The 26,996-nt window shown below is 39.0% G+C and overlaps 1 protein-coding gene across 2 annotated transcripts in view; it reads right to left on the bottom strand.

Moving 5' to 3' along the window:
• GAP43 (growth associated protein 43) overlaps positions 1-26,996 on the bottom strand; it is a 96,619-nt gene that overhangs the window by 29,731 nt on the left and 39,892 nt on the right. The window contains exons 2-3 of one of the 2 annotated variants that reach the window (XM_010388617.2): positions 24,972-25,366; positions 12,596-13,193 (exon numbers count right to left, since the gene is read on the bottom strand). In XM_010388617.2, the coding sequence (XP_010386919.1) occupies positions 12,596-13,193; positions 24,972-25,178 (805 nt within the window). In that variant the 5' untranslated portion in view covers positions 25,179-25,366. The remainder of the gene's footprint in view (positions 1-12,595; positions 13,194-24,971; positions 25,367-26,996) is intronic. The other variant, XM_010388618.2, reaches the window with a different exon arrangement.

The raw sequence follows: 26,996 nt of genomic DNA, 5'->3' as shown, positions 1-26,996 counted from the left end.
CATAAACACAGTCATCTTAGGCACTAAGAATGCCATGGAGAAAATAAATTGGGTAATGTGATATAACTGTTGGCAGTGGTAGGGGTAGTGCTGTTCTGACCAAATGATCAGGGAAGTCTTCTCTGAGTAAGGGACATTCAAATGGAGACCTGAGTGCCAAGAGGCAAGGGCTAAGAGGTGACCATCGGAAGCTCAAGGGAGAAAGCGAGTGCAAAGGCCCTGGGACAGGAGTAAGCTGTATGCATTCAAGAGACCTTAAGAAAGCTATCAGGGGTAGAGAATGGGGAAGAAGGGCAGAGTAGAAGGACATCTGATCAGAAAGCTAACACATGAGATCATATGAGGCCTCCTAGGCTGTGGAAATAAGTCAGATGGTATTCAGGTTGCAAAAAGCAGGCAAGCATTGGGAGGTTTTATGTGGGGCTTTGATATGGACAGGTATAAATTCATAGCTTTGTATGAGTGGTTTTTCAAGTAGTCCCCTCAAACCCTAAGCCTACAGTGAGCATGGCATCATGGGACCTATCCCTTTTACCCAGTTGAGTTGTGTCACTTATGATGTTAATCACTGAAGAGGCATTGAGGATGTCAGTCCGTGGAGTTAAATAAGAATTGGCCCCATTGCCCATGCATGTTTCCCTTTGGGGCACTTGCTTCAACAGAGGCACCAATAGCTATCATCCACTAGGGCTAACGAGTGGGAGAAAGAAAGGCGACAGATTTTTTAGAATTTTTGAGACTGATTTTGGCCTTTAACCTTCTAGGAATCTTATTTTTGTGGGTATTTCAAAATTGTATAGATAGAATTTTTTAAGTTGTATCCCATCAGAAGGAATGCATTATTTATACAATTATGTTGCACACTGGAGTAGAACTAAAAAATATTACTGCATTATTAGCCTATTTTTTTAAGTTAAAGACCCAGCACCCATGGAAATAATAATTTTAATAATTTGGGGCCAGGTGCAGTGGCTTATGCCTATAATCCCAGCACTTTGGGAGGCCGAGGAGGGTGGATCACTTGAGGCCAGGAGTTTGAGACCTGGCGAAACCAACATGGCGAAACCCCGTCTCTACCAAAAATCCAAAAAATTAGCCGGGCATGGTGGCACATCCCTGTAATCCCAGCTACTCGGAAGGCTGAGGCAGGAGAATCAGTTGAACCCGGGAGGCGGAGGTTGCAGTGAGCTAAGATTGCGCCACTGCACTCCAGTCTGGGTGATAGAGTGAGACTCCATCTCAAAAATAAATAAATAAATAAATAATAAAATAATTTGGTTAGTAACCCTGGGTGAGTCATTCAAATTCCACTTGTTTATGACTTATACTACAAGTCAAATTTTAGAATTTGAGCAGTATCTGTTTATAAAATAAACAATTCAAGCTAAGTACAGAGTGAGTGCCTGCCTGAAAAGATGAGTTTTGAATTATGTTGAGTTTTAATCTTGCCAAGATTGAAGACCTTTTGAATTTGGCCTTAAGCTTAAAACAGTAATTTTTAATTATTATTAGTTAAAATGTAAAATCAAAGTTTAACCAAGATCAAGAAATAGTTTGGTAGAGGTGTAGGGGATTGTGAGATAGGACCCCAATCCTTGTTAACCTGGCCTCTGCAAAACAACCCCAATTCCCAGAAACTACTGCTGAGATGCTGCTCCATGGAACTCCAAGCTCCAGCAACACAGCTCAAAGTTCACTGATTGAGAATTCCAGAAAATAAATTTTCTTTGGGATTACTATTTGTAAAATATCATTGCGAGAATAAATTCTGCATGGTTTTAATACCAATGGAACTAAAATTAAATGGAACAGTGCTTAGTTACCTAAAACCATGTTTAGAAGTTACTCAGACCAGTCCTATCTGCGACTAAACAATAGGACTGTAATATGAATCAATTTTCTGTTGACCTTATAAGTAATACATGTAATCTACTATATCATCAATATGGGTGCAGTTATCCATACTCATTGTAAAGATCAGCTTACAGTACAGTAAATGAGATCGACTGGCACTATTTTGTTTCTGTCCACATGTAGACAATAAGTAGCTGAGAAATTTCTTAAATGTGCATTTTTCAAACTGTACTTCAGGGCTCAGAAATGATCAATTTAGAGGGTAGGGATAGATGAAAAAAAAAAAAGGGATTTCTGGGCATTTTCAGTCATCTCCACGTTCCCCTATCATTCTCAACCAAAGCAGATCTGCTTTGGGGTTTAGTGTATATATTTTAAACTCATTTGAGCAAATAGTGCCTAGGCTAACAATTTTGAAAATGTCTGCCTTCAGCAATTACTCACTCATCTGATTCTACCTCTGTGAACGCATTGTTTCACAATGTTCCTCCTAACACTAAAAGCATCTTTCTCACTAAAAATTAGTATGAGGGAAGGAAATAGTCAACTCTTCCTCTGCATTAAATGTGAAATGGTTGTAAATCAATCTGAACCCTGAAATCATCTCTGAAAAACCAGCTGAGAAGAACTATTGCCTCCATCAACATGTCTATTTTTAAATTTTCCTTCTTTTCTCATGAAAGAACATAATAATTTTCAAACTATGTTAATCATGAGAAAGAGGTTTTAAGAAAATTCTAAAATTTAATATTTTGGGTTCCAAGATTTGAGAATTTTATATCTGATGATTATTTTTAACTCATGTTTAAAGTTCCTAAGTATCCATTTTATTATAACCTCATAAATGTAATAAATTATGCACTTTCCTTTAAAAAAGATAAAAAGCCTTTCAATGCATTAAAAAGATACAGCTCAGATCAAATTTTGAGGACAATGTACGAATTCCTTCAGTAGCAATTGTTTTTCTAATTGAATACAAGAATACCAATTCTAAACTTTACTTTTTTTCTTAACCTTTAACAAATGCACAATGCTCAACAGAAAAGACTGAATGTTGAAAATACTTCTCATGCGATCACATATATATGTACGTAACTATGTGGTTTTACAAATGGATGTTTATATGCTTTTATACAGATACATTATTTGGAAGTTGATAATTACTATTTCTAGTATTTTAGAATTATCAAAATAAAATTAATAAAATTGCTAAAATATAATTATTTGGGGTATGCTGGAGCTAACATTGGCTGCTGAGAGCAAGATATTAGCACCTCTTCCTAACTGCTTATTTGGAAATAACACATTGGTAGCCTGAAATCAGCTAGGAAATCACAGAAATTGGCAAAAACTACAAATCAAAGCTTTTAGAGTTTTGTTTTATTTTTTGGAGAGCCAGTTTACCAGCATGCCACTGCAGATATCTGATAAAATCATAATGAATGGTTTACACCTTGGTGGCAAGAAAAATAAAACTAACATATCTTCCAATAGGGGCCAGGTTCTCCTATGAATCTATTATAATTAAACCACCAGTATCAAAAGAAGAGGAAGGAGGAAATAAAAAATCTTCCACCACTGGTTTTCCTTCTAAAAGGATTTGATTACACCAATGGGGAGAATGCTGAAACCACATTACTGAACTCTGTGCTTTCTTAGCCCTTTAAACTGGAATAGAATGTCACAAAGTGGGGCACTTTCTGTCTTTTTACCAGATACATGAGGGTGACTTTAAGTTGCAGTTTTTGTGTGGGGAAGAATCCTTTCAGCCTCCCACGGCAATGTCCCTCATGGTCTGTAATCTGAATAGCCCACAGGCTGTAGACAAATTATGTTTGCATTAAGGAGTGGGAAAGCCTGTTTACTGGTCTGTGTCTCAGCACTGTTGGTTTGGGAACACATTAACAATTCACCCTATAGTGGAGCAACAGCAGGTTCAGTAGACTCTTACACACCTTGCAAAGATTACTTAATTGTGTCAGATGAGGAAAAGAAGCCAAGGAACCTGGCAGATCATTTCTTCCCTGGGTGTTCCTGTCACACACTGGCAAGGGCCACCCACAGGTCATTCATGTGGTTGGAGTGAAATTAATCACCTGCTTTCAGTAGGAAGCAGCCTTGACTTCCTCTAGTTCTCAATATGTTTCTGAATATAATGCAAAACGCTCACACTGGTCTATGAAGCCCTAAATGGTTTGAATTCTGGCAACCTCAGGGATGACATGGGCCTGAGTAACAATGGAACTTTCCAGTGAGCTTCTGTATTCATTTTCCTGGGTCAGTTTAGGATTTTCTCTGCAGCATAATATTATTCATTCAAATTATTGTCATAATGCAATAATAAACAACAGGAAATGCAATAATAAACAACACAGACATGAAGCTACTTTTTCCACTGAAGGTTAAAAAGCTGCTGCAAAATTATGACCTGAATCAATTTATTTATATGTGTGTGTTAATTTGAATGAAAGGTGGTTTCTGAAGTTTTTAAATACATGATATCCCTTTTCATTGGATGTATTTTATCCTTTAAGATTCGGCTGAGGCAACCTCTACACCAAGAACTCTTCCTGGATAATGTTCCCCAAACCAGGGTTTTAATTTTTAGGCACTATAAATTTCATTTTAGATAACTTTAGTCCCAACTCCTAGCTCTCCCCAACCCACTGTAGGTTCACAAACATACCCTGATTACATGACCAGCCGAGAAAGGACCATTACTCTTCCCACACACCCTCAGAGAGACGAGGGGTGTTCCTGGAGCCATTCTCTACTTCTTTTGGGCCTGAAGGGTGAAGAAAATGTGGAACTTACCATTCTTCCAGATTTTCCCTACAGTCTAAATTCTTGGGCAGCCCTTTCCCTACACATTGAATGTGAGTGTATACATATGTGCCTGGAAATTGGCAGAAGGGTATACTACAGGCATGGATACAGTACTTAAACATATCTAAATTATATTCTTCACTTTGTCACACACCATAGAAGGGAACATTTTTTCCAAGGCTACAGAAATGTTCATCTCCACTTTATCTGAGAGACACACACATTCATCATGCCCCAGTAAGGAGGGACCATTTTAGGTAAATGGCTTCTTGTTTCTATTCCGAATTCCAAAAGATTCTACTAACTCATACTGGAAAAACAAAATAAAACAGGGTAGCCTTCAAAAGTTATTTCACGTGTATGTGCCACCAGGATAGAACATTTATGTTGAGTATGATTTACAAAGAAAGGCAAAAAGCCTTCCTAGAATACTTTCTTCCCCTGAAGATGTGTTAAGAACTACAATTTCCCTTACAAGTAGAGGGGTGTGAGATGATCAACCTGAAATATTTTAATTCTCATAATCCTCTAATTTGTGATTTGGAGATCACAAATTAGTGTGAGGATTGCTGAGTAATCACATCTAACTTGTATATCTTCCATACTACCTTTTCTCAGGACATTTGATAGCCCAATTCAGACACTTAGGCCTGTTAGCCAATTTCACTAATGGTCAAAGATCCAACTACTGTGAAAGTAGAGTTAAAAAAAAAAAAAAAGAATTGGAAGAGGCTTGTATTAGCTTATCCATATAATACTTTATGTTTTAATGACAGTCTACTGACAAAATTTTAAAAAGCTTATCAGATGTCTATCAGATGTATCCATTGCTCTACATAAGCATTTTATTAACCCTTGAAGCTGTTTAATTACTTTAATGAAATAAAAGCATATAGAAATACACTGATAGTGAATTAAGTGTAAGATGGAAGTGAAACTGCTGATAGCAAATGATGGCTGTCTATAGGCTATAGCCACTGTAGCTATTGCAGCTAGAGTTTTCCATCCAGAGACAGGGTTAGGAGGATTATAAATCAGGAGTCCAGTCATATCAGAAAACATCATTTTCAACTCTTTATATTCAATCTCAAGTGTAAGATGGGTTTACAAACCTCTACTGAGATATTCTTGCTGTCTTCTGGGTCTCTAGTCTAATAACAAACTTTCTTAGAATTGACTCTTCCTAGATTCTTTGCCCCTCTATCTAAACTTCTCTACTATCAACCCCATCCCTTAAGTCCATTATCTAATAGTTAAGAAAATAAAGGATTATGGAAAAGTGAGGATGGTTGGCTAAGAAGCCATATGTCCCTCACTTCAAAGATGCCTCCCTGGTCTACCATTGCAAGATTGTTGCGTGTGTGTGTGTGTGTGTGTGTGTGTGTGTGTGCGCACATGTATGTAGAGAAAAATGAAAAATATTTTATGAATGTGTATGACTATCTGAATAATAGTCTATATTTTAAGAAATATTAATTTTTAGTTCCAAATATAGTTTCACAACTTTAAAATTGGGGGAGGAACATGTCTTTCTGTTTTTCAGCTTCTTTTATGAGGTGATAGTAACAATTTAATATAAGCTATGAAAGAATGAATGAATGGCCTCAATAATTTGAGTCCTGTGACTCTGTAACACATTCCTTCATCTTGTCTTTTTTCTACTTACTCTTTTTAACTAAAGAGTTGATGAAAGGGCCAGGCACAGTGGCTCCCACTTGTAATCCCAGCGAGGCCTAGGCAGGCAGATCACCTGAGGTCAGGAGTTAGAGACCAGCCTGGCCAATATGGCGAAATCCCGTCTCTACTAAAAATACAAAAATTAGCCGGGCATGGTGGCAGGAGCCTGTAATCCCAGCTAGTAGGGAGGCTGAGGCAGGAGAATCACCAGAACCCAGGAGACAGAGGTTACAGTGAGCCAAGATCGTGCCACTATACTCCAGCCTGGACAACAGAGCGAGACTCTGTCTCAAAAAAAAAAAAAAAGTTAATAATTGCTCTCTAATTTGTCTCTTCTATTAAATTCTTTAATATTTAATATTTTAGTTATAAAGGTAACAGATCCTTTGGAAATGCTCTTGCAAAGGGGGGTAGACCTAAACAAGAATATAAAAATGATACTAATTCTGATAAGCTAAACTTAGGGTAGCAATTGCCTACAATAAATAAAATGACTTTCATCTGATTAAGATATTAAAATTTCAATTTTTAATTTTCAGATCCTCCCGGAATAACTGATGTATTTGATGGAGTCAGTAACACACCTGTTAAGAACAATCAATTTCAACTGATCTTTATAGCTCTCTCAGGTCTAATAAAACAGTACTTGGAGTGTTTTTGAAATAAGAATCTAAGACTCAGAACTAGTTTAATATCCCCAATAATTCTGGGGTGATAGGGCTGTGAGGGAATTATGATCAGGAATTTTGGTAGTTACTAGATACCCATCTGTAAATGCTATCCCTAATAATTCCCAGACAAGAGTCTGGAGTATCCAATTATCCAAAGAAGAGAGATGTTCTTATATTATAACACATTGCTGGGGTTCTTAGACATTTCTCTTCTCTTTGCTTCTTCCAGAATATCACTTGGATAAGTGTCAGCATTCAGCATGTGACCTCTCAGACTCTCAGGGTTAGGCTTCTAGTTCAACATTGCTAACTGTCAACAATGATTAAGTGCCATAGTCTCTCTAAAGCTAAGATTTCTCCTTGTAAAAAGGAAAGGGAAAATTACACTATTACGTTACTACCACAGAGTGGTTATGATGATTAAATGGAACAATCCCCACATAGCACTCAGCACAGTGCCTGGCAGTTAATAAATGCTCATTAAGTGCCACCTATTATTAGACTTTTCTATTTTAACTCTTGAAAGAAAACCTTAAAAACTAACTATCATAGTCCCTTTTCCCGAGGATGACACAAATGAGGTCCAGAGAAGCAATAACTCTCCTAAAATCTCTCATCTTGTTGGTAGAAATATTGAGACTAGAACCCTGGTCTCTTTATTTCAGTTCAAAGATCTTTTCCTCTCATTATATTACAGGGCAAGTAGGACAGAGAATGCCCTAGTAAGGTCCTTGTCGGTACTTCCCAATAGCATCAGATCCTCACAACAGCTAAGAAAAAAAGAAAATGAAGAAACTGAGATAAAGCATAACACCTTAATAGAGAGAAAGAACTGTAGGGCTACAGTTAAGGTGAGGATTTAGAGTTCTATCAGTTTGACCCTTGTTTTGTCACTGGCTGTATGTGTGGCCAGAATACTCATTTACTTTGTCCCTATTCTTGGAATATAAAAATAGAAAGAAAAATATTATCAAATGACATTGGGCTGTTGTCAAGAAAAGCCAATAAAAATGATTACTCTAGCAATATGAAAGTGCTCCATGAAAGCTTAATAATCAACAGTATTTAAGAGGTATACCACTGAGTATCTGACAGGGTGCCATGTTTTATAAACAGCATTTATGGACTTCCACAACCAAAATTTTCATTCTTTGTGAGCTGTGTATAAATTCAGGAAGTGGTTGAAACCACATTTCAAATCAAAACTGCTCATGAGGCACCCTGCCAAATAAGTGTAAATATCCTTGGAAAATCTCACATCTAACACACAGCTTGGTAGAAGTGGACCTATCTTTTGGAAAGCTGAAAAATAGATGGTAACCTCCTTGGACCTTAGGGGAACTATTGTTCTGGGAAACAAAAATAATTTTTAATCCAGAAATATGAGCTGGGTATTTCATTTTCTTACAAATAATTAACATTCTAGAAATTATAAATTTTGCTTCTATTCTCTTTGTTAATCATTTGAGTATCAGGACACACATTCTATAAAACATTTTTATAGTAAGTAGTAGACTGCATCTTGGCCCCTGAAGCACTGCTTCATTCATATTTTGTCCAAAGTGCATTGGTAGAGAGAATACCCCATACCAATTGCAGAATTTAATTGAGATTATAAATATGATTGTTTTCAATGTCATTCCCTGAATTTCATTCTACCCCCACTACCAAGTAAGAATTCATTAAGGTCAAAAGACCATATCTTGTTTTTGTTTTGTTTTGGCTTGGTTTTTCCGAGACAGGGTCTCACTCTGTCACCCAGGTTGGAGTGCAGTGGCACACAATCATGGCTCACTGCAGCCTTGATCTCCTGGGCTCTGGTGATCTTCCTGCCTTAGCCTCCAGAGTAGCTTGGACCACACCACCACACTCTGCTAATTTTTTCTATCATCTGTAGAGATGGGGTCTCCTTCTGTTGCCCAGGCTGGTTTCAAACTCCTGGACTCAAGTCCTCCTGCCTCGGTCTCCCAAAGTGCTAGGATTACAGGCATGAGCCACTGCATGAGGCCAAAGGATCATATCTTACTCATCTTGGTGACCCGAATACCTAGCACAGAAGAAAGTTAATATAAAGAGAAGGGAAAAAGAAAGGAAGAATAGAATAAAAGGAGAGAGAATGGGAAGGAAGGAGGGAGGAAGGAAGGATAAAAAAGAGGAGGAAGAGAGGTAGGGAGACACTAAGTTAATTTTTCTATTCAGGGAATGGCAAAAGGAAATTCCTCCCTCTTTTCTTGATCATTACTGATGGCATCAATTTGCAAGATGTACTGAGACTATGAAAATACAATGCAACCAAGATCAACATACAGAACATCTGAAGTCACTCAGAACTCCTCTTCCAACTAGCATCAGTCAAGGACCCTGTGGCAGTCACCCAATCAATATCACTGATTGATAGCCTTCTGGATAGGTTACCTTGGTAGTACCACATCACTGAATATGACCACAGTAGAGTCCTCTATTGGGGAAAATCAATAGGCTACCATGGAGAAGAGGAGACGTAACAGAGAATTCCTTCACTGAGAGCCAGTGAGCACAGTGACACTGCTCAGCAGGAGACCTCAAGGACATAATCATTAAAGGGGGCTTGAAAGTTCTCTACTCATGGCTGAATGGGGCAGTGTCCCACAGATGTTTTAAATCCTCCTCTCCCTCTAAAGGAATCATTATCAGAGGTGCACTGAAATGTTTTGGTTCAAGGCACATAAAGAGCCGGGCAGAGTGGCAAGGTAGGGCGAGGGGGACATACTTGGAGAATTTAAAACAATGACAATAATCAACCAACTTCAAAGATCAAAAATACAAATGACATCCCCCCATAATAAACAGGTTGGTAGTAAGTAGTAAAAGAAGTAAAATAAATAACATTTATAATTCCCACAACGTTTCCATATGTATTAAAGTAATAATCATATCTGATCTAAAATTTTTAAGCCTGATACTGAGAGAAATTATTTTCTTGGATTCTCTCTTTGTACCTATTTTGCCCCTTACCCTATTGCACCCTCTTAGATTGTCTGTCCATGCCCCTCCAGGCAGCTGTAGAATCCTAAAGTAACCCATGGTAGCCACACATTTCCAAACAGTACAGCCCAATGGAAAACACTGCTACTTTAACCCAGGTTAAAATGAAATACAGTGGAAGAAAGAGGAAATGCAGTACAGGACATCTGGGAATTTGGACCTGATATGATGTGATAGATATCCTTGTCACCTCTACCTTCTGTGATCCCATGAGATTCATCACAGCGGGGTAATTTGTGCTTGTCACATAGAGCAGGCAAGGCTAATAGATACCTCAATCCAGAAAGAAATGACGGGCAGCATTTCTGAATCTAACCAAGAGGACAATATCTACCCAACTCTAAGAAACAATGTAAATTGCCCTTTGTGATTACCTTCAAGTTGAACTTCACCTATTTTTTCAATCACCTTTGAATGCACACGATAAAGTCTGATTAATTAAGATATTTTTCAGTCAGAATCTGTAACACTTAGGGCAGAGAAGAGTGCTGTTTGCTTTCACTGGCCAGACATATTTTTAATCAAATAAATGAACAGAATAAGCAAATAAGCAAGAGAAATATATAAATGAGTGAAGAAATTATTATCTATAATTTAAATTTCATCAATTTATATTCACTATTTGACATTTGTTGACAACTTACTACATAAAATATTTCATTAATTCATTTGGAGTTATCATAACCTGAAAAATAATAAAACTTAATTTATTTTAAAATATATATTAGACTTCTTACTGATTCAAGAAATCCTTCTTCTATCAACCCAAATCATAAGCATATACCTAAAATCACATCATGTCTCTGTTTCTCACAACTTTAGAAATCCCAGTTAAAAAATATGGTCTGTGCCATGTCAGATCTGTTCTGTATTTAAAAGCATGATTAATTTCTAAGATTTATGAAAATGACACATTATATAACTTGTCTATATGCAAAGTGATTTCCAGACATTATATCTGAGGCTCAAAGCTTAAATCTAAAGAAAAGTAGTTAAGTTTTGCTTTGCTGAGTAAATTAAAACTCACACCCCACTTTTTATCACATGCCTTACCTTTTCCAGGGAAAAATTCCCATCTTCTAAACCTCAGTGTCTGGCCCCTGGGACAGTTGTGTGGTTAGAATAAAGATTCAAAATGAAAAGAAGCATACGATTTATCCAGAGCTGGAATATGCTAATAACAATGTTAATTAATATTATCTGGCATCTTATTCACAGAAATTTAGGGATAAGATGAAAGAAGTATAGACCTAAAATATCTAGAATACCACCTACCATATTGTAGTATCTGATTTTGGAGAAATGTACATCAAGGTAAATGTCCAATCATTACTTTCTCAATCTGATGGTCAGATATCAAAACATTTCTCAGACTATTCCCATGGAATAGTTTTTCTCCCAAGGAGCACACTGTGGTTCAGTCCGTATTTGGACTGTTGGATGACAAACATCATTGGTTAAACCAAGGTGCTTCCAAAGGAGTAAACCCAATCTTTTAAATGGACACAGAAGAAACTTTATCTTTGAGGATCTTTGGGGCTGGAAAGTATTTATGGGTCATACTAGACTAGAGAAAGATCATGGAAACTGTTGGCCTCCTTTACCACTGTGGATGTGTTGGGGGTGAGGGAAGGATCTAGTCTCCAGGGACAAAGCTCTGTTGAATTTATCTTGCTCTGGGAATATTCTATTCCAATTCTGCACAATTGAGCAGTAATAGTGAAAACACTCCAACTTTCAAGTTACAGTTCCAAACTGAAGAGAATCCAGTACCTTTTTGTAATCATAGGAACCCTCAATTATTTATGCATATTGTAGAAACTTGTGTCTTCAATAATAAAATGATTATTTATGTTTGACTTCACAACATATTCTGTATTTGGGGTTTTTCTTTTGTTTTTGGCAACATCGACAGACTTATTTTCCCAATTATGTTTGACCCCAATTAATGTTACAATTAACATTCTCTCAGCATACTCACGTATACACACACTATTCACCAACTGATGGTGGAGAGAATGCCCAGAAACATAATGTGAGATAGGGAAGGGTGGTCTGAGATTATACTTTTGCTGCCAGCAATTCACACACTAGATAATCTGGATCAAGAAGAGGATGGCTGTATTTATACCAGGCATTTTCCAGAGCCAAATAATCACATTAGCTAATTCCCATCCATAAAATATATGTAGCCTCAGTAATTACTTATTAAACTAAGTCTATCAGCACACAGAATACTTTTTTAAAGCAGATTTATCTAGTTTGACTGCATATGTCTATCCAATTAAGATAACTGCCAGATCTTTCTAGTACTGGCTGCTACATAGACCTGCCTGAGTCCTCTCTCAGGCATGGAGATATTTGGTAATGTAACCTTAGCTCTTAGTCCTGCCACTTTGGGAAATTAAGCACAGCTTCCCTTGATTTCTGGCAAACACCTTCTAGACTTTTTCCTCTCCCTCGATGACCCAGGTGGCCTGGCCTTCCGAATAGCAACTCCCCTCCCCATCCACCCATTGCATCTGACCCTCGCGGTTGCTCACCTATGTTCTCTTCGGCTTGGCTGCTCTCCCCAGTCTCCGTTGGAGGCTGGGCTGTTGCCTTGGCAGCAGCATCCTCTGCAGCAGGGGTGGTGGCAGCAGCAGCAGTGACAGCAGCAGGCACATCGGCTTGTTTAGGCTCCTCCTTGGCTGGGGCATCTTCGGCCTTGGAGGACGGCGAGTTATCAGTGGAAGCTTTCGTGGCACTTTCTGTCTCAGCTGAGCCGGCCTTCTCCTCTGAGGATGCAGGAGCCTGGGGGGCTGCCTGCTCTGTGGCAGCATCACCCTCTCCCTTCTTCTCCTCGGAAGGAGTTTCTCCTGCTTTGCCGGCTTCATCAGGCTTGGAGCCAGTGGCTGGGGCTGCTTCGGTAGCAGCGGTGCCTTCTCCCTTCTTCTCCACCCCATCGGCAATAGGGGCTTCATCCTTCTTATTCGCTTCAGCCTCAGCAGCTTGAGCATCATCCTTCTTCTCTCCTTTGAGCTTTTTCCTCGTTATGTGTCCACGGAAGCTAGCCTGAATTTTGGTCGCGGCCTTATGAGCTTTATCTTCTGGTTTGATACCATCTTGTTCGATCTTTTGGTCCTCATCATTTTTTTCAACCTTTGTGGAGAAAAGAGGGGAAAAAAAGGAGAGGGCTCCAGTGATGTTCTTCTCCTTTAAATCTCAGCATTCAACAAATGTTTATTAAGTGATTTATTTTGTGCCAGGCACTGTTTGTGGAGTTAAGAATTCAACAGTACTCTGGAAGTTCAAGTCAAGCCTCATCTTTCTCCCACAGTATTGTATGGGAAAAGTAATGTCCTTTGGACCTTCCAGAATCACTGGCAACTTTTTTTTTTTTTTTTTTTTTGAGATAGAGTCTCAGTCTGTCACCCAGGCTGGAGTCCAATGGCATGATCTTGGCTCACCACCACCTCCACCTCCCAGGTTCAAGCAATCATCCTGCCTCGACCTCCCAAATAGCTGGGATTACAGGAATGTGCCACCACACCCGACTAAGTTTTGTATTTTGTAGAGACAGGGTTTCACCATGTTGGCCAAGCTGGTCTCAAACTCCTGACCTCAGGTGATCCACCCACCTCTGCCTCCCAAAGTGCTAGAATTACAGGTGTGAGCCACCGCATCCGGCCACTGGCATTATTGTCTACGTATTTCCTTTCCCCAGCTCAATGTTGCTCCACGTCAAACTTAAACCAGCCTTTTTTTAAGATGTACTTTGACAACTCAAATCACATTTACAGGCTGGGTACAGTGGTTCACACTTGTAATCCAAGCACCTTGAGAAGTGAAGGCAGGAGGAACTTGAGCCCAGGAGTTCGAGACCATCCCTGGCAACATAGTGAGACCCCATCTCTACAGAGCTGGGTGTGGTGGCATGCACCAGTGGTCCTGGCTACTCAGGAGGCTGAGGCAGGAGGCTCACTTGAGCCTACGAGGTAGAGGCTGCGTGAGCTGTTGTTGTGTCATGGCACTTAAGCCTTGGTAACAGAGTAAGACCCTGTCTCAAAAGGCAAACAAACCAGAAACAAAAACAAAACACGAATCACATTCACCCCAGCTTTTTATCAAAGAGCTCTGAAAGATACAGGGTTTTCAGGGTTTTTGAGAAGGACTTTGTATAAAACTTTATGGTTTAAAAAAATATTATGCAAAAGTCTACTTTCCCCCCAAGTTTTAAGCCTGATAAGGAAATTAATAAATCCAAGACAAAGAATGTAGTAAAAGTTTAAACCATAAATCCCATCAGGATTTTATGTAAAATGTAAATGAGTTCCAGGTCTTTAAGGGATTTGTTCAGAATGTGACAACTTACAATGCTGGTCACAAAATAACATCTAACTTTCTCTTGTGTGTGGTCCAACATTAATAATAAACATACCAAACCTTCAAAATCTGAATTAAAAAAGACCATTATTCCTGAATTTTAAAAAATGATGGGAAACACTGTTTCTCCTTTTGAAAAAGCAATATATTTCACTAAGTCACAATTCCTTATTCCCAAAGCAATTGGGAACCTAAAATGTTTAAGAGGTAAGCTAATACAGAACAACTCAGGACAAGTTTTCCACCTGTCAAACCAGCTCTGCCCCACTGACCCAACTCCTGCTAATCATGATGTGGGACTGTTAGACATTCTTTGGACAAGCATACAGACCTGTTGCTGCATAGGACCATCAACATACCAGTGGATACACAAAAGTATTTTTGAAAATGAGCTACATGTAAGAGTAAAAGCAGGTTTGATAATTTTCTCAGTCAAATTCAAGTCAACTTTTCCTTCTTCCTTAGTTAACCATCCACGAAGATTAAAGGAGCAAGTGAAAAGCACTTTGGAGAGGCTCATCCTGCTCCCTCCTCCACTACTCAGTTCTCTGATGTACTATCACCTTCTCGCTACCCTGCTGCTCTTGATGACTCCTACTGGGATGAGCACAGCCCGATCTGAGACACGGGAGCAGCTGTCCCTGCCAGGAGCTCTCTGCTCAGAGATGGAAGCATAACCCTGTAAAATTAACAGTTGTGAATGGAGCATGGAACCAAGATGTTGAGAATTTATTTTACTCTATCTTGAGTTTTCTGAATGAAGCACTATCTTGTATGTTAGGACACCTGCACTTGGGTATTGACACCAACTGTTAATACAAATACTGTTCTTTGTGAAAGTAGACAAGTCAATTGTTTCAGAAGGGGCAGGCGTCCACAAAAGGCTCTCTAGTGACTCAAGAAAGCTAAAATTTTAGAGCTCTGTCTTTTCTTTATGAACATAAGGCATAGGGGGATGAAACTCTTGAAAAGCTGGAAATCACAAAGAGAAGGAAGCTGAGAGTCTACATGATATAAAGAAAGAAACTACATGGATAAAGAAAGGGCTCTCAATTTTCTCTCTCCTTCCTCTTTCTCTCTCTCTCTCTCTCAATTTTTTAAAGCATCTGCAACTCTGATTTTCTAAAAAATCAGAATTTAAGCTTCTGAACACAGAATCTATGTTAGAATGACTTTTTAGAAAGACTAGACTAGGGTGACAAGATTGTGAGACAAACCTCACCTAAACAACCCAGAAGTATAAGACATTCAAGGGAAGCAGGAGTGAGCAGAAAGGGGGAGAATCATGAAAAACAAGAGTTAGGAGAGAGAGGTGAAGACAGTCTTATAACAGCCAGGTACCCAAATAAGTGACTATCCCCAAAAAGATGCTCAAAGTACTCCACAGGCATGTAGCTCATCCTGGAGAAACTGCTGGACTTCATCATTAGAGATTTAGGAAAACTAAATTTTACAGATTAGTTGGGGGGAAAAAAGACAATTAATAGAAGTTTTTCCAGATAGCAGTAAAGAAACAGACACAGGGAAAGGAAAGGAAAGGCAGGAGAGAGGGAGAAAGGGAAGGGGAGAGGAGATGAAGAAATTAAAGAAGAGAGGGGAGGAAAGGGAAGGAAAGGAACCAGGCTAAGAAGAGGGCAGACTTCAGTGATTGAACAGAGACATCCATAAACAAAAATACTTTAAGTTAAAACTGGATTCGAAGCTAGACAGCACTGGATTGTGTTTGTGTGTCTTTCTTTTGTATTTCTAACTGATTCTATTAATACTCCTTAAATTACAGGTTATTTCCTGATAAAATTCTTTTCACAGTACAGTATAAAGGAAAGTGGACTGGGAGTGTATTTTATTGTGTATTTTGTTAAGGAGAAAAAGAACATTTCCCAAAACTGGCTATGTGGAGTAGCCCCAGGTTCTGAGAACGCTTTGACCCTTTCCCCACTAGAAATAGAAGAGCTTACTTAAGACGAAGGACATTCAAGCCCAGAGAAACCAGAGACTACTCAGCACATTCAGCACAATACTTTCACTTTCCAAAAGGGGCAGCCCTGGCCCTGAAAAGTTAAGTGACTTGCCTAAATTCACAGCACAAGTGAGGGAGGCAGCGGCCCAGCTTGTATTCGACCTCACTCTTCTCCCCTCCCACCTACCTCCAAGTCCAATTTTACTGCATGGCTGAACTGGAATAGCTTGGACTTACTTGTAGTAGATAATCCACAAGGCTTCACGTCAGCATTTTCATTCATTTATTCATTTAAAAATATTCAGTGCCTCTGTGAAGCACTATACAAATGCTACTGAATGGAAGGATACTGTGTCTACCCATATAGAATCCTTTTGAAAATACACTTAAACCACACCATAGTACTTTAACAATCAGTTACTTCCCAGGAATTTGCAGTAGACGCCTGATCTTACACTCATCTTTTCAAGTGAGGACAACATTTTAAAACTGTGAGTTACAGATGAAATGTCCAGAAAAAGAATCCTGGTATCTAAATGGCTAAAAAGTCAGCTCATAAATGTCACTAAAGATAGATTTATTTTTTAAACTAAGCCTTACCACAAATAAGCTTTGTAATGAACTCAAATGTTTCTGAGGGAATTTTTAAGTTATTTCATTTATACACAGAATTGTTGATATCTACGAATTAAGTAAAGAGGACATTCCAATGCAGTACATTAGAGGTAGGAAGGGTGTCATTACGAGTTACTATAAGTTTTTCAGGAATCTTTATTGTTATGGCTTAATAGTTTTTTGATTTGTTTGAGAGCTCTGCAATTTATGATGTCTTAAAGGAAACCAAGGTATAGGACATCCCTACTTTTTAAACAAACATTAAAATCTCAGATGAATATTGGTTGGAAAATGAAGAATACCATTACACTAACTTGTTGACACTAATGAAACTTCTAAATCCATTAGACAAATAAACAATAATTTTAACTGATATTTAAAAATTACAGATAAGAAAGCCAGAAATAAGAAGCAATTACTTAAATATCCAACATTGTTGCTCTGGTCTTCTTTTCCTTTGGGGAAAGGAGGAATGGACAACTTAAGATTTATTCTAAAATGTCCAAACGTTTGCATTCAATATGTTACAAAAGAGCTCTAGGCAAAAATCCATGAATGGCTAACTTTCAGAACTAAAAATAACATCATCCATTCATCTGGGATATCTCAATGCATTTCACTTTTCCCAGTTATCATAGGAATGCCTCAACCTTCCAAGCAAATTAAAACTTGGCCGTGTATCTACTTCTGCTAGCTATAAATAGTACTATTATAATACTTAAATTTTTAAAAAACAGGATTGAATTTTAAATTTATTACAAATCATTGATGTATACAAATTCTTCTTTCTGAGAACAACTTTAGTAAACCAAAATATAGTCCATTTGATCAAGCAAAGTTATTTTTGAGAACAAACTTGAAAGGCTGGAGATATCCTAAGCAATATTTTTTTAAACATCCTGTAGTTTTCATGCTTATCAGAATCTTGTACAGCCTGTAAAGGAACCAGAATAAAGTGCTGATAAATATAAATTAAATCTAGGAAGTACCTACTTATGGCTCACTCTATTTTTTTATTAATAATTTATTGAGGTGAAATTCACATAACAAAATTTCACTCTATTTTTAAGCATCATTGATACCATGGCACTTGACTTTAGGGAAAATGTGCAAGTATTAAAGTAGTTCACAGTGGAGCTTCTGTACTTTCTTCAAACCTAGACAAAGATAAAAACACAGCAAAATATCCCTTATGGAGGAGAGAGAGGACATTCTATAGATGGAATGTCACTGCAGGTTTCGGTGCAGGTGTAAGGAAGAAAGTGTCCTTTAAAAAGATGAAAAGGCACAGCGGGCATACACTGGATCCCTCAACATGAAGTCTGGTTTGAAGACCTAACTAAGGGATGAGGGGAATGGGGAGCAGGATGTACAGAGAAGCAATGAAACTGTAAAAGGAAACAAAATGTCTCATATTGGAAACTGTGATAGTAATGTTAACTTTTCATATAAGAGCTGGTGATCAAAAGCTGAGTCTTCAGTCCACTTTAATGTATTATTTATTCAACATGTACAACGCACCTGCTTCCAAAATAATATGAGGTTGTATCTTCATCATAGTATAAAGCATTATCAGAGTAGAACTCAGTTTCCACTCTGAAAAGTTATGTTTTATTTTATTTTATATATCTATAACCCTATGATGTCCCACAAAGACATAGAAGAGGCAAATAACATATTGCAATTTATGTCTTCAAACAGAAAAAAAAGTCAGCCTTTGAGAAATACCTTGCCTGTTTTACTTACAGCTGAATGCCTAATTTCTAGAATGGTGCCTGGCACAAAGTAGATGCTCAATTAATATTTGTTGGATGAATCCAAAATCTGAGCATCTCTATTAGTGCCATTTCAAAAAGATGATGATAGGTGAAGAAATCTGGATTCGATTTTGTCAATTTTGTTAAAATCCTTCACTTCTTAGGCCGGGCACGGTGGCTCAAGTCTATAATCCCAGCACTTTGGGAGGCCGAGATGGGCGGATCACGAGGTCAGGAGATGGAGACCATCCTGGCGAACACAGTGAAACCCCGTCTCTACTAAAAAATACAAAAAACTAGCCGGGCGAGGTGGCAGGCGCCTGTAGTCCCAGCTACTCGGGAGGCTGAGGCAGGAGAATGGCGTGAACCCGGGAGGCAGAGCTTGCAGTGAGCTGAGATCCGGCCACTGCACTCCAGCCTGGGCGACAGAGCGAGACTCCGTCTCCAAAAAAAAAAAAAAAAAATCCTTCACTTCTCAGTGGTAGAATTCAAGAGCATCTGACTACAACAGGTATATGATTCTCCAATTATAGAAATTAGTAAGCAGAGGTTTAACAAGGAGAGAAATAGCAAAACTGTAGAAATGCCATAGATCATAATAATAAACAAGCACTTGAAAATAATAATACATCTAAGATAAAGACAACTGATTTATATTTATCTATTGACTTGTTACAGTCATATCAATAAAACTATTTTTCGTGTGTGTGTGTGTGTGTGTGTGTGTACTTTTTCTTTCTTTTTAGACAGGGTCTCTCTCTGTCACCTAGACTGGAGTGCAGTGGCACTATCTCAGATGACTGCTGCAGCTTCGACCTCCCAAGCTCAAGCAATCCTTCCACTTCAGTCTCTCAAGTAGCTGGGACTACAGGCATGTGCCACCATGGCCAGCTAATTTTTGTATTTTTTGTAAAGATGGACAACATTTCACCATGTTGCCCAGGCTGGTCTCAAACTCCTGGACTCAAGCCATCTTCCTGCCTCAGCCTCCCAAAGTGCTGGGATGACAGTGTGAGGCACTGCTCCCTGCTTATATGCTTTTTCACTAGCAAAACTGGCAAAAATGGCTGGGTGCAGTGGTTCATGCCCATAATCTCAGCACTTTGGGAGGCTAAGGCGGGCAGATCACCTGAGGTTGGGAATTTGAGACCAGCCTGACCAACATGGAGAAACTCTGTCTCTATTAAACATACAAAATTAGCCAGGTGTGGTGGTGCATGCCTGTAATCCCAGCTACTCAGGAGGCTGAGGCAAGAGAATTGCTTGAACCCAGGAGGTAGAGGTTGCTATGAGCTGAGATCACGCCATTGCTCTCCAGCCTCGGCAACAAGAGTGAAACTCTGTCTCAAATAAATAAATAAAATTGATGAAAATATTCATGGGAGATTGCTGGAGAATCTCTGCTCCCCTCTATTTACATTTAATTTGCGTATTGCTCTCCAAGGCTTAAGGGGAGTGGGCTGGGAATAACTAGTCCCTTAGTTATTCAAGAAAGGAAGTCTCCTTCCTTAAACTGGGATTGGAAGAGGCCAGTGTTGCGACGAGGCACATTAATCATGCTGGTCATGTACCGAGGCACAAGCCAGACAGAGTAACTTGACTAAACTCGTCTAGAAAACTTTGGGGTATAGCAGACATAGGTATAAGTCACCTAACTGAATCAAGGGTCAAAATCACTGAGACTCAGGAAAATACCTATGGGAAGTCAACCCTGGGAGGAAGCAGCTCCACTCTTGAGCAAAGGGAGCAAACCCTCTGATGAACACTGCCCATTGCAGAAGCACATGTTGACTCCCTCAATAAATGACAGGCTCAAAGGACAGAAGGGCTGGCAAAGTGAGGGGGACACTAGACTCTGCTCTCAGAAAGGTTGCTATGCCTTTAGCAGCCACTGTGAGCTAGAAACAAAAGGGTGGAACTCCCCATCACTTAGGCAAAAAGGCTATCACAGACCAGTCCATGAGAGGGACTGTGAGGCCTCTTCTGCTAGCAGCTGAAGACAGAAGAAGAGCTGCAGGAAGCCAATGCATCAAGAAAAAGACAGAAAAGCAGTCTACCAGCAGACAAACTCCTGTACTACCACCAGCGGCAAATCTTTCCCAGTTGAAAGACCTCAAGAGCAAAGCACATGCCAAGCTCCTGAAGATGGTCAGAGCTCACCAGCAGGAAGAGAGCCCCAGAGCCCAGGGAACTTAGCATAAAACAATCTTCCTTCCAGGTAAGACACTGTGAAGTGTCTTTTGTTGGACACTCAAAAATGTGAGATGCAATAAGATAAGTATTTACTTAAATTACTACAGTCTTCCTACTATAACAAATAATGATTGTTCATCTATTTTTTCTTAATTAAACCCCCTTCACAAGTTACAGTCTGAGTCAGTAGGTACTTGAGACATTTTGTTCAATGAACAAATGAGTGAGAGACTTTTCTCACCCACTCTACCACACACCCTTCTTCAAATATTGTCATTCTTGGTCCACTTCTCTGTCTTTTCCCTCTTAGTTCTTATGATCATCTGCCATATGTTTTTATTTTATTACTAACTGAATCTTTCCTTGGACTATAAACAATCTGAGAGCAGAACTTTATCTGGTTTTTACAATCTTCTAAGCTTCAGTGGCTAAAATACTGCTGGCACATAGTTGATACTAAAAAAAAAAAAAAAGTTATTTTTAGTTGCTGCATGACCACATGCCACACTGTGTTGGAGCTCAGAGAGTGTAAATGGGCAGCACTCAGCTCACTGGCTGGGTGTTCTCGCTCCAGGTTACTAATGCTGGAGCCTTCATCAAGCCACTCTCCAGCTGTCATTTTCCTTTCTCTTCTTACATTTATAAGTGCACAGTATATACATTTAGTATTTCAATTCAATCCTTATCATGATCATGTGAGGAACACATCACTGTGCCTGTTTTATAATCAACACAGATGAGGAACCAGGAAGGAGCCCAGTGTCATCCAGCTTCTGAATGACAAAGCCCACGCTTAGTCCTCCTCCTATAAAAGTCAATATTCCCTGGTGCTTAAGAGCATGGGCTGTGGAGTTAGACATGTGTAAGTTTAAATTCCTGCTCTGCCAGTTACTTGGTAGATCCTGACCTTGGGCAAGTCAGTTTTAGGTTCCTCATCCGTAGGCTGGGGAATAACAAAACTATCCCATTGGGCTGATAAGAGAATCAAATGAGTTAATGTACATAAAGCACCCAGCACAGTCCCTGACACTTTGTACATACTCAGAAAGGGGTGGCTGCTACCATTATTCTCATCATAATTATTGCCATCACCATTATTCTCTCAGATGTAGAAATTTCTACATCATCATGACACTAAGTTAAGGCATGTTGATGAGATAAATATCAGAGGAGATTTGGTCATGAGACTGTATTCATCTTGATGGTTGTAGGTATCGTCACTCAGAGAGTGGAAAAGCTGTTTCTTAACTCTACAGTACTACTGAGCTATCTATTCTCAAAGAGATAAGCAGAAAACCATGTAAAATGTGCCACAATACTCAACTCTGTTCTTTCTTATCTTGGGAAGGAGGAAGATCTGTTTACATTGTCAAAGTTAAATCACAGTCCCACTCCACTATCACCTGACACACACCAACTGATTCCTTCTCAGTCTTCTCTAACTTATCCATCCCCCAAATCTTCACCTAGTGTAGCAGCTTGATGATAGAAATTCACTGAAACTAGAAATCTCTTCATTCCCAAAATATGTCCCCTTCACCTGACATCCCCCAACCACACACACACACACACACACACACACACACACACACACACACACAAACTCATTTAGCCACTATTTCATATACAGCATCTATCCCATTGATCCAACTATAGCCCTCACACATCTAGTAAAACAATTGCCTCTGCAGGTTCTGAGAGCTACTCTATGTGCTTATGTGTGGTAATACTCAAGCCTGATAAAAGTTATAAACGAAGATGCCAGACATTTTGTAGGGGACTAGCTTAGGAACATCTGGTACTGAGGATCATTATAATTTGAAATTGCCAAGCCAAGTATATACAATGCACCCCCATTGGATAGTTAGTAAAGCCTGAATATCATGTACCTCCTATCTAGTAAGGATACACAAATGTGTCAGAATGCATGCTAAAAGTCTGGTGGGAGATAGAAGGAATTTAAGACCCCATTTGCCAAAGACTGTGGTGGGGAGAAATGACAGTGGTTTAAATTTGAGCACTATAGGTTATGAAGTACTTTCAACTTAAAATGGTTCCTCTGAGAACTATAATGAAGAAGGCTAAACAAGTGTGCCATCCCCTTTAATAAAATAAGGAAACACAGATTGTGGAAAGCCTCACAATTAGTAGAATGGGTCTTAAACTTAGCCCTCCATTCTCTTACATTTTAAGGAAGCTAACAGAAAATTCAATCTAAGAATTCATCACTAAATACTTGAAAAGTATTATTGAATAAGTAGCAACCCTAATATCAGCTCTAGGACTACTTGAAGTAGTTTTAATGAGCAAAATTGGTCTATATTTCAGATATTCTGAAGGGGGTGGCTCCAGAATCTCTGTGTAGGGGCATTAGAGGAAAGAACACATTTGCAAGTGAGAGCTGAGTGATTTTCCTTAAAACTGTACTTGTACAGCAAGCATACTGCTTTTTGAAGCATACCTATTTATTTGAGGGAGGCCCATGGGATGATTTTGCAGGGACAGTGCTATCTATCAGCAGCAATTTGTACACACCTTAACATTCTATAATAATCACCAGGTGAGTGATTATCCTTGTAGAACAGTATTTGAGAAATCTAAAAAAAGAGTAAGTACATTTCTACATTTTCCCCTGATTCTAGAAGGTATGTTGTTATATTCTTCCACTTGTAGAAGAAAATAACTGAATGCCTTTTTTTCGGGACTGGGGTGGAAGCAGATCGTATGAGGTACAAGGCATGTGCTTTGAGCATGCATAGACTTCCATTTTAATTAGATTTCTGTCCCCAAGCTGCTGGACAGTTTAAGGAAAAATACGCAGTCCTCTAGAAAAATCTTTATTAATTTTGGATCTAAGTTTGTTCTTGTTGCTTATGTTGCTGTTGTCCTTGTTCTTATTTTCTTGACACCCTCTTCATTTTTGGCACTGAATTCTCTCTCGATGATCAGTCATTGACACTCATTGATTACTTGTTACCTGGCATGGTTTTGGGGTCAAAAGATCAGAATTTGAATCCTGGCTCATTCATTGCTTAAATGTATGACCTGGGATAAATTACTTAATTTCTCTAAATTTCAGTTTTCTCATCCCCCATATTAGAATCCTAGTACCTATTATGCAGAATTTTTTTGAGGCTGAAAGAAAATAGTATTTGTAAAATGCCGGGAAGAAGATAATACAAGTGAAGTAAAATTGCTACTTTCTGGAGACTGGGGAGTGAGTGAATTATATGGTAAATATTTTATAGTTTTTATATATTTTATAGTAAATATTTTATAGTTTTCTTTTATAGCTCCATAGAGGGATGTTTCAGTGATATGCGCACTTTAAAAAATAATAAATGCCTCCCACCAACACATATAAAAAAGTGACCTTTAAAAGTAATGACATAAAATACCCTCATATGCTTAGAGAACATAACAATAATAACAAATTTTAAAATTATATGTCAAGCACACTTCTAAGCACTTTTATATGATACAGACACACCCCTAAACATATTTATAACATACAGTTTGCATATTAACTAACTCAATTCTAAGAACAAAACTATGCAATGGGTACTATTATCTTTTTTTTTTTTTTTTTTTTTGAGACGGAGTCTCGCTCTGTCGCCCAGGCTGGAGTGCAGTGTGGCCGGATCTCAGCTCACTGCAAGCTCCGCCTCCCGGGTTTACGCCATTCTCTCGCCTCAGCCTCCCGAGTAGCTGGGACTACAGGCGCCTGCCACCACGCCCGGCCAGTTTTTTGTATTTTTTTAGTAGAGACCGGGTTTCACCGTGTTAGCCAGGATGGTCTCGATCTCCTGACCTCGTGATCCGCCCGTCTCGGCCTCCCAAAGTGCTGGGATTACAGGCTTGAGCCACCGCGCCCGGCCAGGGTACTATTATCTTATAAATGAAAAGACTAAGTAGAAGGACATTAGTTAAGTAATTAAGTAATTTGCTTAAAGTCATACAGCTAGTAAGTGTCAGAGCCAGGGTTTGAACCTAAAATACTTGTATAGGTTTCATGTGAGGTAAAATTACCCTGGAAAGCCAGAAAGTCAAGAAGCCAAGCGAATGAGCACTAGGTCGATCTGCACTCTGAAGGTTTTTCCTCAAGTCTCCCAGGCGAGGTAAAAAGTGGAGTGCAGGGTGGGACAATTCAGAGCAGGACTTTGTCATCGTCAGTGTCTGCCAATGCTGGCCTAGTTCACTGTCTAAAAGACTAGGCTGCAGAGCTGTCACTCCCATTTTATCTTCCTGTTTTGAGATCTCTTTACAACAGAAAAGTAGAAATAAATTTTTTAAACAAGGGCTGAGGTGTTATGACCTCGTCACCTAGGTGATGCTGTGACTCATTTTCCTTGTGAAGATTTTGACAGGGAAAATTCACACTTGAGATGTTGAAAACATCCCAGAGACCAGGTTCCCTTTTAATTCTGAAAGCAAGAGAGAAAAATATCAGAGAGCAAGGAAAGCAATACTGGGAGAAGAGGGAGGGAGAGGGCATCAGGTCAGGGACTACGGCTATTTAATAAATGAGAAAAGCAAATGAATGGACTAGAATCAGAATTATGCATTCTTATCAGAAGGAAGGGGTTGAGCAGGTGGTAAAGAGAAGGTTCTGCAATTTATTCCTGAGTGTGAGGATTTAAATTCAGCCTGAGTTCCTGAATTAAACATTGCTTTTTACTTGAACCAACTATTCCTATTCCTTTTTCCACAATTGTAGTGAGGTATATAAGGAAATCCATCTAGAGCTGCTTCATGCATACCATACAAATTTCTCTGAATCGAATGATACTCAAAAAGTATCATATTATTTATGTAGCAAAGGTTGTGGGGAAAATGTTGTATATGTTCGATGACTGTGTAGTTCATGGTACAAAGCACTAGCACACCTCCCACTTTGTGGTTCTACAGGGAGAAACACCGAACCCTTTGGAGCCATCAAAGAAAGAAAATTCCCTTTTATTTGGTTTGGAAAGCAGGCAAGCAAATTTTACAACTCCTGAATTAATTCACATGAATCTGCATTTAGTGATTAATAATAATCTAATATTTGAATGAAAGAATTTGGCTAAATTGGGTAAAAATAGGGAGATACTGTCTAATTCTGCGGTCTTGAGGTCAACGAAAATAACTTTCTACTTGATATGTACACTACTATGAGATGTGCCATCACCCTCTCATAAGTGACGTCACATGGCCCAAAGGGATGTACAGAGCACCAAATTAGTGAAACTCCAACAATAGGGAACTTTACAGATATGTTGCTGCATGAAAAGTCCTGGAGACTCTGCTGAGTTCAAGAGGTGATGTCACCACTCTTACTGGGATTCTGATTTACTCATCAGAAACCAAGGATTCCCCATATTACTGTATCAGCTTAGAATTATACCCAAGACTAGGAAAGTTGATTCCCAGAAAAATCCAGTAGTTAACTCTCCCTGTGGTTTGCAATTTGACAGTTCCTAGGTAGAAAATTCCCTAATTTCTCCCCAAGCCAAATTTGCAATTCAAAGTCATATCAAAGCCCAGTAAGCTGAACAAACCAAAGTGGCCTGATACCTCTGCAGCCTCTGGTAAATGAGTATGCATCTGTGTGACTATGCCATGATGTGGAAGCACCCAAGAAACATACAACAGAAGGTTTAAATCACTGCAGAGAATCAAGGCAATAACAGAGGTAGCTGGTGGCGATAGTGCAGTGGGTATGCAGGGAGGACCTAGACAAAGATTCTCCTATTACCAAATGTCAGAAACTCTACCTAGGAGTACTGTTCTCATATTTTAAGGTTTAAAACTGACAAGAAAAGCTAACACTATAACATTCACTCTAAGAAGCTCTCCTCCTTAGTCTGTCTTCCACTCTTTGCAACATATTTTATCAGAGTAAGCTAAAATAGAATTGTGGTTTCATTACAATATGCCTCTCCCTTCCCCCCAACCCCCACCAAAAACAAACTTTAGACATTCCCATTGCTTATCAAGCTAAGAAGATATTCATTGCTTTGTCATTTGAGAAATTCATGAAATGGTCCCAATCTGCCCTTGCCACTTCTCTTG

Source organism: Rhinopithecus roxellana, chromosome 1 (assembly GCF_007565055.1).
Source record: "Rhinopithecus roxellana isolate Shanxi Qingling chromosome 1, ASM756505v1, whole genome shotgun sequence".
In the NCBI taxonomy this organism is placed as follows: domain Eukaryota; kingdom Metazoa; phylum Chordata; class Mammalia; order Primates; family Cercopithecidae; genus Rhinopithecus; species Rhinopithecus roxellana.
The sequence above is the reverse complement of the archived record's forward strand: the minus strand, read 5'-3'. Positions and strand labels throughout refer to the sequence as shown.